Genomic DNA, 17,505 nt, shown 5'->3' with positions numbered 1-17,505 from the left:
TACCAGATACTTGTTGGTGACTGGTGGGGGCCGTTCTTAAAAACTTTGGGGGCCACAGTTCAGCTCTTTTCTTGCTGGATAATGAACAGAAGAACCGAGGAGGTCCAAGTTCTCCTGACCTGCTGCACCACAGAGGGGTTTCAAGGGTGGAAAATCATTTTCAATTAAAATAAGCGCTAATGGCGCCGTTCTCCAAGGGATCAACAGTTACCAAGACGGTATTGTCCGATATGATCAATATTTTTACCAGCTACATGAAAACTATAATAAAATCTCTCAATATTTCGTCATTTGTACAAAATTGTAAAAAAAAAAACATTTCACTTGCAACGTCGCAGCGCCGTCCTGGTAGCGACGTCACGAGGTCGGCCCTCGGCTCGGTCTCGCTGGTTTAGCAAACCCTTCTCTTTTGAACCCAAGGGAGACGTGAGCGAGGAGGAGAACGCCGGAGACGGAAGTCCAAATGAGCTTCAACACGACGACCAACAAAGCGAGGAGAGGCGAGAGGAAGCCAAAGTGGCTGGTGAGCATGCGGCGACTGCATTACGATGCTAGCAAAGAGAGCGTCCGCTGTAAGGAGCTCCGATTTTGTCATCGGCTGCTCGCCGCAGACTTCCGGACCAGGTGACCCGTCATCACCTTCTTCTGCGATCATACCGGTGCCGGTCTTTTGTCATGAAAAGCTACTGCTGCAGTCATGGGTTGTTGATATCCTCGCAGGAGAACGTCCGGCATCTCCCGCCGGTGGCGTTTCTTCCGACGGGCGTCACTCGTTTCCCGAGAACCCTTTGTCTCCTTCCTCTTTCGGCAGCTTAGCTCGGCTAAATGCGCCAAAGCATCCGGAGAGAAGCGGCGAGAAGGCGTCCAAAAGCAGTTCCCCACTCCTTCCTCCTCTTCTTGTCCTCGGAGCGCTCTGCAGACTAACATCAGTTCATTTGTTTCCCCTGGACTGGAACTTGCACCCAAAAGCAGCCCGTTATTAGCGTATATTCCATACCTGACCCAGCAAAGTTAACACTAGCGGAAAGCCAACGTTAGCACGATGTCATCAAGCCAGCGAGCATTGCTCTTGTAAAACAATGGGCGGCGCCCCTGGGTCAAAACAGCTGTTGTAAAACTGCGATTTTTAAAGAAATAATGATGCTTCCTGCTTTTTAACAGCGCATTCTAGTATGTGGCAAACAGCGAAGCATGTTTAGACCTATATATTATTATTAGGTGTATACTTTAGGCCTCTGTGAAAACACTTCAACCCGTCTGATCCACGGTCGCATGCGGAACATGAACGCCGCGGCAGCTTCGCTTTCCATGTGGTCCACGCCGTCTTCCTCGCTTCTTCTTCGCAGTGGTTTGTTTTTGGAGGTGGAGCTCGAGGTGCACGTCGCACCGGCCCGCTACCGTGGCCCCTCGCTGCCTGTGAGACTGTAGAACTAAAAGGTTTCCCCGGAGGAGGCTGATTCCTGAAAAGAAATCCGAGGCCGTTCCCTCCGAAAGTGGCTTCAACTGTTTTGAGCTCAGCGGACGGTGGCAGGAGGGATTTTATAAATCCCTGATAAATAAGGAATTGGGGTGAAGGTCCGGTGATACCGCAGAACCAGAGAGGACGTTGGGGTGCCATGATTTCACACGAGCGGTGTCTGGAGGTGGCGCTAAAACGCTAACCGCCCCTTACTTTATCATCATGGGACTCAGCTAGGAGGCCACGCTGTCTTTGACTAATAAGCCGTGAATGCAGAGAGCTTTTTGAAACGGCCAGAACGGACGCTTGGACAGTGAAGAATCCATGTTTACAAGAATATAGCCTTTGCGGGGGGTCATCCGCCTGAAGGAAACAGGACAAGGACGTCGGATCGGTCACCAGCTCCTGCGAGGTCGGGTCACGGCAGAGGCCGGGTGTCTCCGTCCACCGAACAAAGGCTCCGAATCAAACATCTGACGTATTCTTGGAGAGCGTGAGGAAAAAAACGCTGCAGAAACAAGTCGGATCCCTGCAGTCCCACTGCGTCACCCTCCGTCGGTACTTCCAGCGAAAACAAAGGAGCTGACTTCAAATGAGGAAGCGGCGGTTAATTACAGAGCCCTAAATTAATTTAGAGAATGGAATCCGAACCAATATCTAATTAATTATCTGCTTCATACATTTGACTTTGAAGGCACCTTCCCCGCTCGACTCGCTCAACCGTGGTTGGGCCGCGCTTTGAGTGAAAGAGTAGAGCGCCATTAGATCGCGCTCAGCCGAGCGTTCCCCGATTCCCATACCTGTCTGCATATTCACACATCCATACATCCACTCATCTGCTCATCCATCAGCGCCGGCGTGCCGCGCCCGTTCGGATCCCGAGCCGTCCGTCCGTCCGGCCGATCCCGAGGCAAGCCTCGGATTTTTCCACTCCTCCGTAAATAAGCGCATCCACCCGGCAATCCGGCGTTACTCCGACACACATCAGCGCGGATTCCTGCCCCGCCGTGCAATCATCCCTCTTTCCATCTCCCAAAATGACAGATCTCTCACGCTCGTCTCGCGACCGATAGACATTACGGACGAGAGCGGGTTCATCCGCCCCTCCGGTCGCCCACTTATCGCTCTCTCTTCCTGACGCTCGCTCTCTCTTTGCGCCATTTCCCGACGCCGCAAATGTGAAAACGACAAAGCTCGGCGTCCGAGCGGCGCGACCCGACTATCACGTACCTCATCACCCGGTTTCTGTCCTCGGAGAGACTCCCCTTTTGTTTTCTCTCAATTCCTGCCGAAAGCCTGTAATTTAAGACGCGGCTTCAAGACATGGGGGTGTTGCAATCTATCTGCCATTACCCTTAATCACTCATTCATGACACACACACACACACACACACACACACACACACACTCAGTGTGTGGTGGACTCACGCAGACACTGACTGATAATAGATGGTCTTCAAATATGTATAGGCCAGCCGGCTATAGGAGTGCATGAAAGCATATCTATATGTGTGTGTGTGTGTGTGTGTGTGTGGGAGATATAATAAGGGGGGACTCAGGTTCGCACATGATCGTTGAGGACATGCTCGTTTCAGAGGACACAGTTGTAAGTGTGTGTGTGTGTAGCTTTCAGAAACTGCTGTGTTTCCAAGCCATTAGGTCAGTGATCTATCAGCGTCGCGCTCCGGTGCAGCTCTGATGTCAATGAGAGCCGACGCCGCGGGTCACGGGCGACTCCGGCTTTCAGGTCGTCAGCAGCATCGGCGCCGATCACGTCATAAAACAATATTTTAATTGCCGATGTGGCTCGGCTCGCAGGGAGAAGCCTTAATGGAGATGCCGCTGCGCCGAGCGAACACTCTCGGCTTTCTGAGTCTCAATGTCAAGCCGTACATTTCCTCCTCTTACTTCACTCCCTTCAATTCCTCAAAAGCAATGGGATTCTCCATTCCCTTGTATGTCCAGCACATGCGGAGAAATTGACAATAAAACTGTCTCCTCCTGTCTGCAAGTTGCTCCCGCTGGCCTGCTCAGCTTCCCTGCTAAGACGCTAACATGCTAACTCCACACAGAAAGCCCCCCCCGGTGGGAATTGAACCCAGGACCTGAGAGGCAAAAGCGCTAACCAATGCGCCGCGCATTTTCGGGTGGGCGCTAACACCAAACATTCAAATATTTCAGCCGGTCCGTCGACATGTAGCTCCTGTATAAAATTAAAAAAAAAAAAAGAAAGTTTCCTCGGGAGTCGGGCCTCAGAGTGGAGCTCTGCAGCTGCCAATTCCACGAGGGGAATATTTTCGGAGACGTATTAAGACTCAGAGACTTGTAAAAGCTGGTACCAGGAAACATCTTGACAGACGGTTATAAGGTTTTTATGGTTTTAAGACCAGACAGACGGGAAGAGCGAGAGAAAAAAAAAACAAAAAGCGCTTGCCTGCAAAGAGGCAGTGCACTATAGGACATATGGGAAGCTACGGCTAAAACTGTACATTTAATAGTCCAAGCCTGTATGTGGCGTGCAGGTTATTTTTCGGGGGGCGATGCCAGCGCGTCTGCAGGATGGACTGCAGACTTTATGGCGAAGCTTACGAGGTCTCGTCTCCTCGTCCGCTGAACTTTTCATAGCCGCGGCGAATCCTTCGCTCGTTCTTTCCTCCCATTCGGACCCGTTTCCCTCTTTGCTCGTCTTCTACTTTATCACAACCGCCGCCGCCGCCGCCGCTATGCCTTCCCATCCCGTTCTTTCTTCCTCTCATGTCTTCTGTTCTTCACCTCCTCTTCTCTTTCTGTCTCTCATGTCTCTGTTTCTTGCCTCCCTTCTCTCTCCGTCTGGCAGTAAAGGTTGATGGAGTGTGAAATTAGAAAGTGTATCACATTCTGCTCTGTGGCTCAGTGTCCTGAGCTATAAGCTACGGCTAGTCAGAGTGAAAAATAACATGCGGTGAAACAGATACATTAACATGGTGTTTATGTGTGTCTGTGCTTGTGTGTGTGTGTGTGTGTGTGTGTGTGTGTGTGTGTGTGTGTGTGTGTGTGTGTGTGTGTGTGTGTGGAGCGCGCGAGTGTCACGGCAGAGGACAGTTTAACCAGTCACAGCTTATCTTAAATGACTTATCGCGTGCCTGCAACACTGGTGCTTTTTCATAAACTGCAGAGGCGTGCGAGGATTTAAAATCTGAGCACACACACACACACACGGGCTCACACACACACCTATCATTTGTTGACGACAGAAAGTTTTAGTGGCCAGTTGTGCACGCCACTTTTCTTCTCTTTTTTTACTGATGAATGATATTTTTCAGAAGACCTTCACTCCTAGCACCTGTGAAACCCGAGCCGCAGAGAGAGGAGGTTCCTTCTTGAGTTCTTCTTCTTTCGGCTTTTCCCTTCAGGTGTCGCCACAGCGAGTCAACTTTCTCCATCTAACCCTATTCTCTGGATCCTCCTCTCTCACACCAACTACCTTCATATCTTCTCTCACGACGTCCATAAATATTCTCTTTGGTCTTCCTCCAGACCTCCTGCCTGGCAGCTCCAATTCCAGCATCTGTCTACCAATATATTCTCCATCCCTCCTCCTCTGTCCATGACCCAACCATCTCAGTCTGGCTTCTCTGACCTTCTCTCCAAAACATCTAACATGATAGACTCATTCCTGATCCTCTCCATCCTGGTCACTCCCAAAGAGAACCTCAACATCTTCATCTCTGCAACCTCTAGTTCTGCCTGCTGTCTTTTGGTCATTGGAACAGTTTCTAGTCCAAACATCATCGCTGGTCTCACCACTGTCTTGTACACCTTTCCTTTTATTCTGGCTGAAAGTCTTCTATCACATAGAACCCCCGACACTTGTTCCTTCTTGAGTAATTATGCAAAAACGTGTCATTATAATACAAAAGTCACCTCGCTTTAGTTGAGCGTCAACCGTATCATCGGCATACAGTGGCACATCGTATAAAGTTCCTCCGGTAAATAGCGTAATTTCCGGACGATAAGCCGCGACTTTTTTCACGTAAACAACGCTGCGGCTAATATATGGCCTTTTTTGGGGGGATGCTAACGAGCCTCACGCCGCTAAAACATTTATCCTCGTCACATCGGACCGATAAAAAGACCGGGAAATTCTGAGTCCGTTCAACTCCGACACCGAACAAGACGACTTTGAGGGTTTAAGTGCGCAGGAGGAAGACCGAGCTAGCGATCGGCTAGCGGCTAGCCGGTGCGGCTTATATTCAGGTGCGCTTAATAGTCCGGAAATTACGGTACACAAAACAAAATAAAAAAAAAATGTATATGTGTTTTACTGTTTTAAAACCATGTTTTTGGGGGTGAGATTTTTTTTGATCATAAGTAATGAAATAATAATAATAAATAAATAGTTCCGTGTTTTTCATGATTTAAATTCACAGCAACTCCAAGTTCATTGCATCATGAAAATAAATAAATCATAAATGAGTACAAGAGGTCTCGCTCCCACAGCGAGAAAGACTAATTCTAATTCTAATCCGAGCATTTTTTGTTCAAATTCGGGAGTAATTATTACCAGATCTTTCACCAAAGAATAATGGATTCGTTCTTGAGCAATAAAAACACAAACCTAAAAACCGACCAGGCCTTGAAAAGAAGTGTGTTTTCACCCGCCAGGCCTCTCGCTCTGCCTTGTGTGATGAGCTGCCTCTCATCTCCATCTCAGCGTGACCTTCCTGCTCGGAGCACCGCTGGAGCCCTTCTTTCAGGACCAGACACGCTCTCCTCATGCAGACTCTTAAAAAGTCGGTAATTGCCAGTGACACGGTGAAGGGTCGGTACTGTTTGTCTCTAGAACGGGTCTAGAACGGGGGTCGCAACCCCCGGCAACCTCTTCGATCCGTCCCGTTTAATTTAAAGGTTAGAGGTGGCCGTCTTGTAACATCTAGATAAAGCGTTTTCAAATATTTTTGTCGCTCGGCGGTAAAAGGATGACGGCGCAGAGAGAGAGGACAGCGTTTTCGGTTTGCTGCCGTTGGTTCATTGAAGTTCGGCACTTTTTCATAAAGACAGGAGGGACTGAAATTGACAAGGAGTATTTTTCTTCAAAGTAACCTTCAACCAAATGTCTTTTTTTTTTTAAGGGTTCAAAATGTTGCCTACGGAAACGCCGTTTGGTTTCTCTGCCGTTGTTCAATGCAACACATTTTGTTTATGCATTAAAAAGTGTTTATCGTCACACACACAGTATGAAACATGTTTCCCTGTACAGTGAAATTCCTACTTTGCTTTGCATTTGCATACATGGCATCAAGGCAAGAAAATAAGGTTATATGCCGTGTTAATTCATTTTAAATTTCCAAAGGGTCGCGTGGCTCCGGTGTTTTCTTTACCGCGGGGAAACAAATCCAAACGTCTCTTTGAGCAGTAAAGGTTGCCCAGTCCTGCTCTAGAAGGGGATTTACGGCCCCGAAACCTTTGAGAAGGACGAGCAGTTTGGCCAAGGAATGATTTCCTGACTTTAAAAAAAAAATTAAATAAAGTTTGCGTGGGAACGCTCTGCTGGTGAATGGTGTCATCAGAGCGGCGCTGAAGCGCAGTTTTGTATTCGAGGGAACGCGAAAGACGCCGGCGTCGCAGTTCGGCTGTGTGACGGCTTCGCCGATGCGCCGTAGAGACTTTTCACTTGTGATTTCCACAGAATGTTTGGCATCAAATCGAACGGTCGGGCCGTGAGCGAGCGACCGACGCACAAACGCACCAACACACACTCCGGACCCGTACACTTCCTTCTGGATTTGGATTCGGTGTTTGCAAAGGCCGCAGCGTTTCAGTAACATTTATACTCATCAAACCCTTCGTTGCTTATTTGGCGTCGACGCCGGTCGGCTGAAACCTCGCCACGCGCCTGTGTGTTTTTGCAGGAGTGTGTGTGGACTTACCTGGATGAGGCCGGACACCTCTCCTTTCTGGAGCGGTGAGGCGATGGAGGGGGTGAAAGGTTTACTGTCCTCCACCGGCTGCCCTTTCAGAAAATGTTTCCCCGCCTCGTAAATATCCACTTCGATCATTTTCCCCTTGAACTCTGACCTCTTGGGCACCAGCACCTGCGAACGAGGAGCAAGACACGCCGCGACTGATTTCAAAAGGTGTTTCGGGGGAACAAAACCCCCCAAAAGTGTTCATAACTTAGCATGAACTTGTCTTGGACGCCAAAATGAGATGTTTGGAGATATATGAAAAGCCAAATTACGTGACTATGTGAGGATAATGCTACTTTGGATGAACTTTTGGATGTTTCTCCACATCTGTCAAATACATTTTCAATTAGCCGCAGCTACAAACTTCATTTCCCCTGAAGCTCCCCCGCACGATACTATTTTAATTTACCAGGTTCTTGCCTGTTTGCAAAAAACACACACACACACAGGGCTGTTTTGGATTCCATTTGCGGAGCCCCCGGGGTCAAAATCTAAGGCGACAGTTGTGAGATAAACCTGCAGGATTTGCCGGTTTATCTTGTTCCTTAACCATGGCAACCGGTAGGTAAGGAAGAGGAAAACAAAGAAATCGTAATTACCGCTGGGTGCAAAATGGAATTTGTTCTTAATGACTGCAAATGCTTCTCTTTTAAAAAGAAATACGGGTGACAGACCGAGGTGGCCGGTTAAAATAACGTGTTTATCCACGGTCGTATTACGGATTTACACGCTAGTATTCCAATTCGCCAGCCGGGATCAAAACTGCACTTTTATTTGCAATGCGATAAAGGTGATTTTTATCTTTGCCGACGTAGAACGGGCCGAGCCTCCGTGACGGATGACGTAGATCTTTACGAACCGTTAGCGTGATTCGGAGTGCAGGAATCTTTATTCGTACGAAGCCGCGGGAACACAAGTCTGATGACCTTGTTGAATTATGATGGCATACATTTATATAAAAGCGCTGCATATGTTCATCTATTGATCAACATTATTTAGATGATTTATTTTTACTGGACCGCTTTGTCAATCTTATTGGTTTTATTTTTATTGTTTTATTTTATATCTATATTTTGTCAACATATATGAATGCATATACGGCACTGTTGACTGTCGAGTAAGGCGCTAAAAAAAATGCATTGTTGTTTTTATGATACTTTTTATATATTGTCATCTTCCTAAAATAACAGCCTATGGCATTTTTTGCATGAAAATACATTTTTTGCCTCAATGACTCAGTTTTCTGAGAAAAAAATATTTATTATTTCAAGCAGGCGACGACCCGTCGGTCTGAACGCCATTTATTTCCCGTTTCTCCCATTTTCTTCTTTTCAACGTCCAGTGATATATTTTTTTAAGACATATTTTCATGTCATGAGCATTACTGATTTTTGCAATTATTCCCTCGGATTTTTGACTTGTTTGCCTCGCCTGTGGGAAAAACGGCGTGCGTCGTGAGGACCGGGTGTCCCACCTGAGCAGGGAGTTTCCTCGCTGACTCAGATCACCCGGGGGTCTCGCGCCGCTGACGGGGCTCAAAGGAATTACGGGGCTGAAAGGGTGGGAGTGTCTCTGCCGCGGCGGCGGCGGCGGTAAAAACTTGGCTCGGGGCTGATCTGTCAGGCTTTATCCGGTGGGTAGAATATAACAGGGGAGGAAGCGCAGGCCAAACACACACACACACACACACACACACACAGCCAGCTCCACACCTGCTTCAACAACACACCTGCTGCTCAACACTCTTACCACTGCGGGAGTGTGTGTGTGTGTGTGTGTGTAGCCAACAGGCTGGGAGAACAAGGAGCTGTGGGAGAAGTCGGTAAATGTGTGTGTGTGTGTGTGTGTGTGTGTGTGTGTAGGTGAGGGTCATTGGAGGCCCATTAAATGGTGATTAAACAGACAGGTGGGTTGGGTGCCTATTATACCCGTCTGGATAGATATCCATCCGATGGTGTGAAAGTGAAACTTGGCCATTTGCTGGCGCTCTCGCCGCCGCCGCCGCCTCCATCACCTCCTGTCATTTCCTGGCTCCTGCAACCCGTCTCACCCGACCCTCCAGTTCCACCATCTTCTCTCACTTCTGTAAAGCGCGCCCTCCTCCAAACCCAGCTCTTCTGTGTTTGAATTCTATTACCTTATTACCCACTCCACTCATTCGATGATCGAAACAGCGCCAAAATATATGTCGGGCTGCAATGATTACATTATGCTTTCTTTTAAATGCAGCTGTAAAGCAGTGACAGATGTATCGCAGTTGGTGGTGGACTTTAGGAGGACTGGTCCGAGCAGCCGGGCGTCCATGTGGACGATAAACTGGACTGGACTGAAAACACAGATAAAGTAGAAAGGTCTTGCTCAGGAGATTCTGGTCTTTCAACGTCTGCAGAGCCGTTCTGCTTTTTTTTTTTGATCACACGGTGGCGTCCGGCGTCATCTTCTACGCCGCGGCGTGCTGAAGGCGGCACGCGCTAACAGACTAAATCGGCTCATCGGGAAGTTCTGGAAGTTGGTGGAGGCATCTGAGAGGAGGAGGCTGGAGAAGCTGCTCGGAAGCAGAGACCTTCAGCCCTAGACTGACCGTCTTTCTACCTGCGGCCATCAAACTAGATGACTCCTCCACTTTCTGCAAGACGGAAACCTGACGGCAATAATATCAATCTCATGTTTTGAGTGAATGGATGTCGTGTGTGTGGAGCCTTCTGGCAAAAGAATTTCCTTCTGGATTAATGAAGTTGTATTCTATTCTATTGTTGAAATACCAAATAGGCCTGAGCGTGTGTTCTTAGGAAGTGGAGATCAGAAAAAAAATGTTGCACGACGAGAAAATTCCCGCCTTGCACAATAAGTCTGTTCTTTGAGGTCTGCATGTAATCACAAGTGTAGCGTATGTATGTAAGTGTGCCCTGCAGGCACGTATGCAGACGCGCTGTATGGATACCAAAGAGGCGCCTGGGGTGGACAGATCCAGGAACAGATTCTCCCCGTCTTTATTTTTTTTTCTCACGTCATGTTGTTATTCGGTATGTCGGGCCGGGCGAAGCGAACGCGCTCTCCTCCGTCGGCAGAAACCGCATGACCCGCGAGCCGCGGCGTACACCTGCGCCGAAGCACGAGCGCAAACACGTGCGCGGACCCGAGTAACTTTTATAGCCGGCGGACTCGCTGTAAAGGAAGAGGACAGGAGGGGAAAGTGGAGGGGAGGAAAATTATTACCATCCTCTGCCCTCCCCACTCATAAAAAGCATAACTTCAAACATGTTTCTGATGACGTTTAAAGCGGGAGGAAATTGATTTATTTGAAGATGTTTTAAAGTGAATTTCTCACAGGTTGAGGGAGGTTCTTTGAAGCCGTGCAACGTGAACAGCTGTGCGCGCGTCAGATGTCTTTAGGGCTCACCTTAATGTGAGTAAACTTTAAAAAAAAAAAAAAAAAAAAAAGAATTAAATAAAACCTCTGCTATCAAGCCACCAAACACTCTCATGACCACCGCAGGGTGTGTGTGTGTGTGTGTGTGCATCACGTCTCAGGTAACCTACTTTGCAATTACAGGCAGAGTTATTGACACCTGCAGTGAGGATTCATCCGGCACCGGATTTGAGTTCAATTATTGAATAATAATTTCCAACACAAACGCGATATCGGTCGGATGCGACTCAATTCCCGATTAAATAAACGCACCCGCGAGTCGTGTCCTTGGGCCAGACGTCGCGCCCCCGATGGGCGTTAGCGTCCCCGCCGCCATCTTAGCGCCATCTAAGTGTAGAGCATTTCCCTGCGCCGCCGTCGGCTCCCCCTGCTCATTCCTCCAATCTGCACTCGAGTCCCTTCATCACCGCACGATCGCAGCCTCCCGTCCTCCGCCGGCTCCCTTGGCTCTCTCATCTCGCCGGTTCCCAGGGGGCGGGGCTTGATCCACGGCAAGGCGCCACGCATTATTTCTTTTATGAATATCAAAGCGATTATTGGATCATGTCAGCTGGAACCGTGTAACTGTTAGCGCCACTGTAATTATTAGCGAGCGATCCTTACTTCCTTGCTCTCTCTCTTTTTTTAACGCCGAGCGGTCGAGGCAGAAGGCCGCCCGGCGATTCCTCGCCTCACGGGGGGGAATTCGGGGTTTAAAAACAAGAGCCGACTTGCACGAGTCTTACCTGTTCGTAGAATTTGTTGTGAGCTACGTAGAACTGCGAATCGAAGGACTCCTCTGTCACCAGCACACGTTGCCTCTCGCCGACCTGCAGAGGGAAAAGCAGACAGAAATGTTTCCATCGGGCAAGAGCTTCACCAAAGTGTCACGTTTTTCCCAGTGACCATCTGACATTACACGCATGATGTGCTCGCAGGCCTAGCGGCGCATCTTTTCTCGCCCGCCGTCACGGCTATTGACGCTCGAAAAATGTCGGTAAATATTTACCTCGTCAGAAACGGGAAATTATAGATGCTCTCAGAGCCTCACATGTGTAATGTGACCGTGACCGCGGCGGGCCGCCTCGCTCAAACAGCGACTTCTGTTCATCAAGATCCCAATTTAATTGAAGTTATGCCCCGGCATGTTTACTAATGTGTTCCATCACGGCGGCTCGACACCGTCCCAAGGTCCCGGGGTACTTCAGTTTTAGTGCCTCGGCTCGGGAGGGCGGAGAGCGATTTAATGCCGGTCTTCATCGGGGAAAAAAAATAAAAAAATCAGAGACGATAAATACTCGAATGCTAAACAAATCCCGGCAGCTCCCATTAGAAAAGCACCTTTCATTTCTCGAGGCAATCCGGTTCTCGCAGGGGTGGCGACAATGGAGTCGGCAAGGTCAAGAGATTCATAATTACGGGAGCTGGCAGGAGATACGAAGGAAGGGACGCAACGCTGCCACGGCTCAAATCGGGCGAGAGAAGTCGATAGAATGAACAAAACAAACGCTCCCGCTTTTTGAATGTACCTCCAGATCCTTCACGGACGGTCGTCTCCCGAGCCGAACTCAAGGGACGCAAGCCGAGACGCCGCGAGGTCGACGGGAATTAGTGTGAAGGCACGTTGATTTTAGCCCGAATCAATATGAACACCTGAGAGGCGGGTTCGCGAACGCCACCGGGGACGCTTACAAACGATTTAAAATGCCGCCTCTCTTTGTTTCCCCGGTTTTCCGAACCCCCGGGACGGACGTCGGATCGGCAGCCGGGCCCCCGGGGGCCGGGGGGAATGTCACGTTCGGTCCTCCGGCTCCTGAACGGATTTCCGGGGAGGAGGCGACGGTTCGATTGAAGAAAGCCAAGACACGGGAGTCTCAACCTGACTGCATTCACTTCCTGATTCTACCTTATTCTTCTTTTCACTGTCCAGTCAAATATTTTTTTCTCCTTTTTTTTTTTTAAATCACAAGCATTGCTCTGATTTTAACAATTATTCCCTTGGATTTGCCTTGTTTGCCTCGCCTGTGGGGAAAACAGTGGCCGTTGTAAGGATTCCATGTCGGTCGAACAGGGAGTTTCACGGGGGTTTCTTGAACCATGGCGAGATTTATGCGCCGTATTTCACTTTTATCAACGTATATAAAAGAACAGTAGCCGGAAAATGACCTTTGAGTAAAGTCAACAAAAAAAAATGACCAAATTCACAGATGCTGCACTTGGTACAGTTAAAATACATCCAGTGCATTTAAATACGTGTCTGCATCCCCACATTGGCACACATGCAAAATAATGAAGACCGGTAACTGTGTGCATGCAATGACGGCTGGGATAGGCTCCGCCCCCTGACCGAAACCACAACTGCAGGACAAGTGTCATCAATTATGAACGAACTTATTCCTTCATGCGCTCATATTGAGACGGCAAACGTGTCACGTCGAAGCATCAACAACTCAAGACCTCATGGGAAATGTTTCCAGAGACAGAAGTCAGACGTCGGACGCCTGGACGTTAAAAGCGAGTGAGACTTTGGTTGTATTTGTGTTTCGGCCAAATCGCACCTTGGACTCATCTAGAGCCGTCTCACCAGTGGTGGAGCTCAGACTGGCCGGCATTTAGCAGAAATGAATGTATTCGTCACACCCTGAAGGCGCTCTCGGCGTGTTCATTAGACCGTGTGCCTTAAATCGCTTCAATTCGGCCCTCTGAGTTTTCAGTCTCAGCAGCAAAGGCTGAGCTTTAAACTGTCGGGGGAAAAAAAAGGGTTTCCCGTCGGCTTGATGATGGCCAATAAATGCCTTTTCACCCTGATGCTGATGCATCCTGCTCTGGACAGCAGATCTACAGTACTTTCATACTCTTATCTTTCACTTGGTACTTAAGACCTTAAAACCATTTATAGTTTTCACTTGTTACTTAAGAATCTTTATAGTTTATTTGTATTTCTTACTCTACCCTTTTTTATTTTTTATTTTTTTACTGTTTATAAAATGTTCTACTATTATTTATTATTGTAACTCTGACGCAACAATTTTCTCCGGGATACATAAAGTTGTTCTTATTGTTATTCTTCTTCCGTGATCACCGTCACAGCCCTGCAAGTCCTTCGCTCCAGACGTTCATTTAAAAAGCATCTCCGCTCACGTGTGCGATGGAAGTCTCACATCTATAAGTTGTAAAATGCGATTCTTCAACAGAGTAACTTGATAAATATACTGTATATATCAAGGGTGGGCAAACTTTTTGGCTCAGGGGCCGCACTGACTTTTAAAATTTGACAGACGGGCCGGGTCAACACAAGATACTATACATATGAAAAAATTCTAAAAAACGCATTTTTTACCGGTACATATCGGACTCTTCCGACATTTGTCTGAACATTGTCTGACATTTGCTTTGAAAATAAAAGCAGCTCCGTTTTGAAGGCTCTGACGTTTGTTTGCATTTCATGAACAAACCGTTTTTTTTCCCTCGTAGCTTCACGTCCAGCTCACTCATGTATGTCCACAGTCAAGGCTAAATCACAAAGCTAATCTGCGTCTTTCAGCTCAGGAAAATTCTCAAGTGTTCTCAAGTAACTCCGAAAATGAAATAATCACCTGTTTGAGCTCCCGCATTCATTGGTCCAATCATTCAACCATTCACATCAAGTATGAATTCTGTACCGATTTTTGGCGGGCCGGATTTTAAAACAGCAACGGGCCGGATGTGGCCCGCGGGCCGTAGTTTGTCCACCCCTTGTATATATATATATATATATGTATTCAGTACCTATCGGAATAATTCCTGTCATTGGGTTGGATGTAAATGTCAAAAATATCACATCTGGTTCGCCGTCTACAACTTCAACCAATGAGAGTGACGCTCAGCAGGATTGGATGAACTGCTCAGTGAAACTTGAGTGCCAGGACAGAAGAAAGGTTTCATGAAATGTTCATTATCGATACAGGTTTTCCTTAAATGGGGCTTGCGGGGGGGGGGGGGGGGGATTCCCAGCCGTCATTGGGCAAGAGGCTTCCCTTGTTTCTAAATTGTTTTGGCCCATCTGTTGGATTCCGAAAATACCGAATAGCATCTTGTTGCACGGCGAGTTTTCCTTCCTACTTGCATCCAGAGAATAAAACCCCTCGGTGCAGCACAGATCCACAACAGATTTGCAGGATCATGAGTTTAATTGTTAATTAATCCAAATCATAGCATGGATAATGAGAGAACCGTGGCTTTGAATGTGTAATCAATCGTTTTTATCCGTGTCATAAATAATGGAGCGACGCGCTGAAAACATCCAAAATCTCATTCCGTATCTGTGGCTTTTTTTGTGGCGCCGCTAGCTCGAGACGCCTTGTATCTCATGAGGCGGCGGGGAGAAACAAACAAATAAAAAACAAATAAACAGGATGCCTAATTATGCTTTAAAAATATGCAATTTTGGAAAGGTCCAAAAAAAACAGAGCCGCTAAAATAATACTGCCTGCCAATGTGAACCAACCTGAAACACTGACAGCATGAAGGCATCCATAGCAGTGCCATGAAGTGCCATGAAAAGCGCAATGCAAATCTTATGTATTATTATTATTATTATCATTGTTATAATAGGTGAAAGGAATTGTTTGGGTGAAAGAAATACAGAGATGATGTTACATGACCTTAAAATAGCAGTGGCATGAGATGCTGGTTCCTGCGTAATATTAAAGATTCAAAAACTACTTCCACCTCGGGGCGAGGCGGTGAGTCCCTGCTTGGTCTCCTCCGGGTTCTCCAGTTTCCTCCTACATCCAAAAACCTGCAGGAGGTTTGCTGGAGACCCTAAATTGTCCGGATGTGTGAATGAGCGAGCGAATGGTTGCACGTTTGTCATTGCAGCCCTGTGATTGGCTAGCGGTCCGGGTCGAACCCAGCCGTGATAGGCTCCGGCACCCCCGCGACCCAGAACGCAGGATACCTCTATATGTACCAGACGGACGGATGAATTTTTCCATCAAAAAATGTAGCAATCGTAAGTCTTTCAACAATGATAAAGCTAAATAAAATTGCTCTCAGCGCACATGGATATGACAAAATAAATCCAATATAACCACTGTGAAGAAAAATTGTTTCTCAAGTGTTCTCAAGTAACTCCGAAAATGAAATAATCACCTGTTTGAGCTCCCGCATTCATTGGTCCAATGAGACCAATGAGAAAAAAATCACGTCAAAAATTGGATTCTGGAGCACCAAACATGCTAACGCTAACAATGCCAGACGGGTATTTTGCCATCAGATGTTTCCCTTCTGAGGAACATCTGATGGCCCCCAGATGACCAAAGTAACAATATCACAACAATAGCACTTTCAACTTGCAAAATACATATTTTATTGCCTGTTTATATATCGTATAGTTATTTTATTGCCTATCTGTCTATTTTATATATATTGTCTATTTTATACAGTTTTATATTTGTATTGTCCAGGACTACAGATGGAAATAAGCTATGAGCTACAATCTGGTACAAACATCTCTGCCTCTGTGCTCAATGTATTTGTAAACTGTCCTAATAAACTTCTAAACAAACAAACAAAAGACAGGAAGCAGAGATGAAGACGTCCATGTTCTCCAGGGGTCACCAGGATGGACGAGATCAGCGGTGAGTCCACCAGAGGGACGGCGCCGGATGTGTTTGGAGATCAGGTTAGAGAAGCCGGGCTGAGATGGTTCGGTCATTTGCATATTTCAGTAGAAGGAGCTGCCGGGCAGGAGGTCTGGTAGAAGACCGGAGAGAAGATGTATGGACGTAGTGAAAGAGAACGTGACATCAGGAGGTGTCAGAGAGGAGCTGGAGGCTGATTCGCTGCAGGGAGCGCCCATTAACTGTGAGAAATGATTGGTCCATCCCAAGTCACATAAGTTCACTGTCAACAAAAAGACTAATCAAGACATGATGGTTCTGAATCTTTTTTAAGGAAACAATGCAAACTATCTGTCGATTAAATAACCGCTGTGCACCTTGGAGAGCCCGGGTCCGGTCAGCGGGCTGAGCCGGTTTCGTCGCGTCGAGACTTAATTAAGCATTTTGACTGATTTAAAGTTAGCTAAGAGTCCCGCTCGGCACACGGCCTCGCAGCTCTGCGGTGTAAAAGCCGCGATGAAAAGATCAGGGACAAATTAGTACGAGCCGGCCTCGAGGGGGGTCGATAAGACGTGCTCTTTTTTCCTTTTTTAATAATTCCTTTTCATCAGCTGCTGGGATAAAGTGACCATTAACACGGGCTCATTAAATACCATTTTCCGATTGGACCCCGTGATCATAGCGGCGTCTTTTTCCGAGACAGAAAAAAAAAAAATCGTGTCGCTAAATCACGACTTGGCTCTCCGCTAATGATTAATGGGCGCGTGGATGAATCTGCGCCACTTTCCCCCAAACGCCAGGCGCTTGTGACCCTCCGTTAAAGCCTTGGGACTCGAGTGAAGACGCTGAGCAGCAGCAGCAGAGATAAAGAGTAGTATATAATTTGCAGAAAATTGATATTTACTGCATAACTAATGTTTCTTAGCACTAGTGAGGACTAACTACATTGGCCGCTCCAGCCGGATCGGGAAATTGCATTCGATAAACACCTATGAAATACACATTAATATATCGTATAGGCATCCGTCTGCCGTGTATGACACACGGGTCAATAAGGAGTTGGTTTTAAATTCTCCCGTTAGCGCC

At 47.4% G+C, this 17,505-nt stretch overlaps 1 protein-coding gene across 2 annotated transcripts in view; it reads right to left on the bottom strand.

Moving 5' to 3' along the window:
- Positions 1 to 17,505, bottom strand: part of cdkal1 (CDK5 regulatory subunit associated protein 1-like 1) — a 239,643-nt gene that overhangs the window by 15,956 nt on the left and 206,182 nt on the right. The window contains exons 13-15 of one of the 2 annotated variants that reach the window (XM_086156023.1): positions 11,563 to 11,646; positions 7,369 to 7,533; positions 3,907 to 4,288 (exon numbers count right to left, since the gene is read on the bottom strand). In XM_086156023.1, coding sequence (XP_086012149.1) covers positions 4,253 to 4,288; positions 7,369 to 7,533; positions 11,563 to 11,646 — 285 coding nt within the window. In that variant the 3' untranslated portion in view covers positions 3,907 to 4,252. Of the gene's footprint in view, positions 1 to 3,906; positions 4,289 to 7,368; positions 7,534 to 11,562; positions 11,647 to 17,505 lie in introns of those variants that run through there. The other variant, XM_086156022.1, reaches the window with a different exon arrangement.

Source organism: Fistularia commersonii, chromosome 11, assembly GCF_037954325.1.
Source record: "Fistularia commersonii isolate RoL2024-O1a breed Wild chromosome 11, RoL_Fcom_v1.0, whole genome shotgun sequence".
Lineage (NCBI taxonomy): Eukaryota > Metazoa > Chordata > Actinopteri > Syngnathiformes > Fistulariidae > Fistularia > Fistularia commersonii.
The sequence above is the reverse complement of the archived record's forward strand: the minus strand, read 5'-3'. Positions and strand labels throughout refer to the sequence as shown.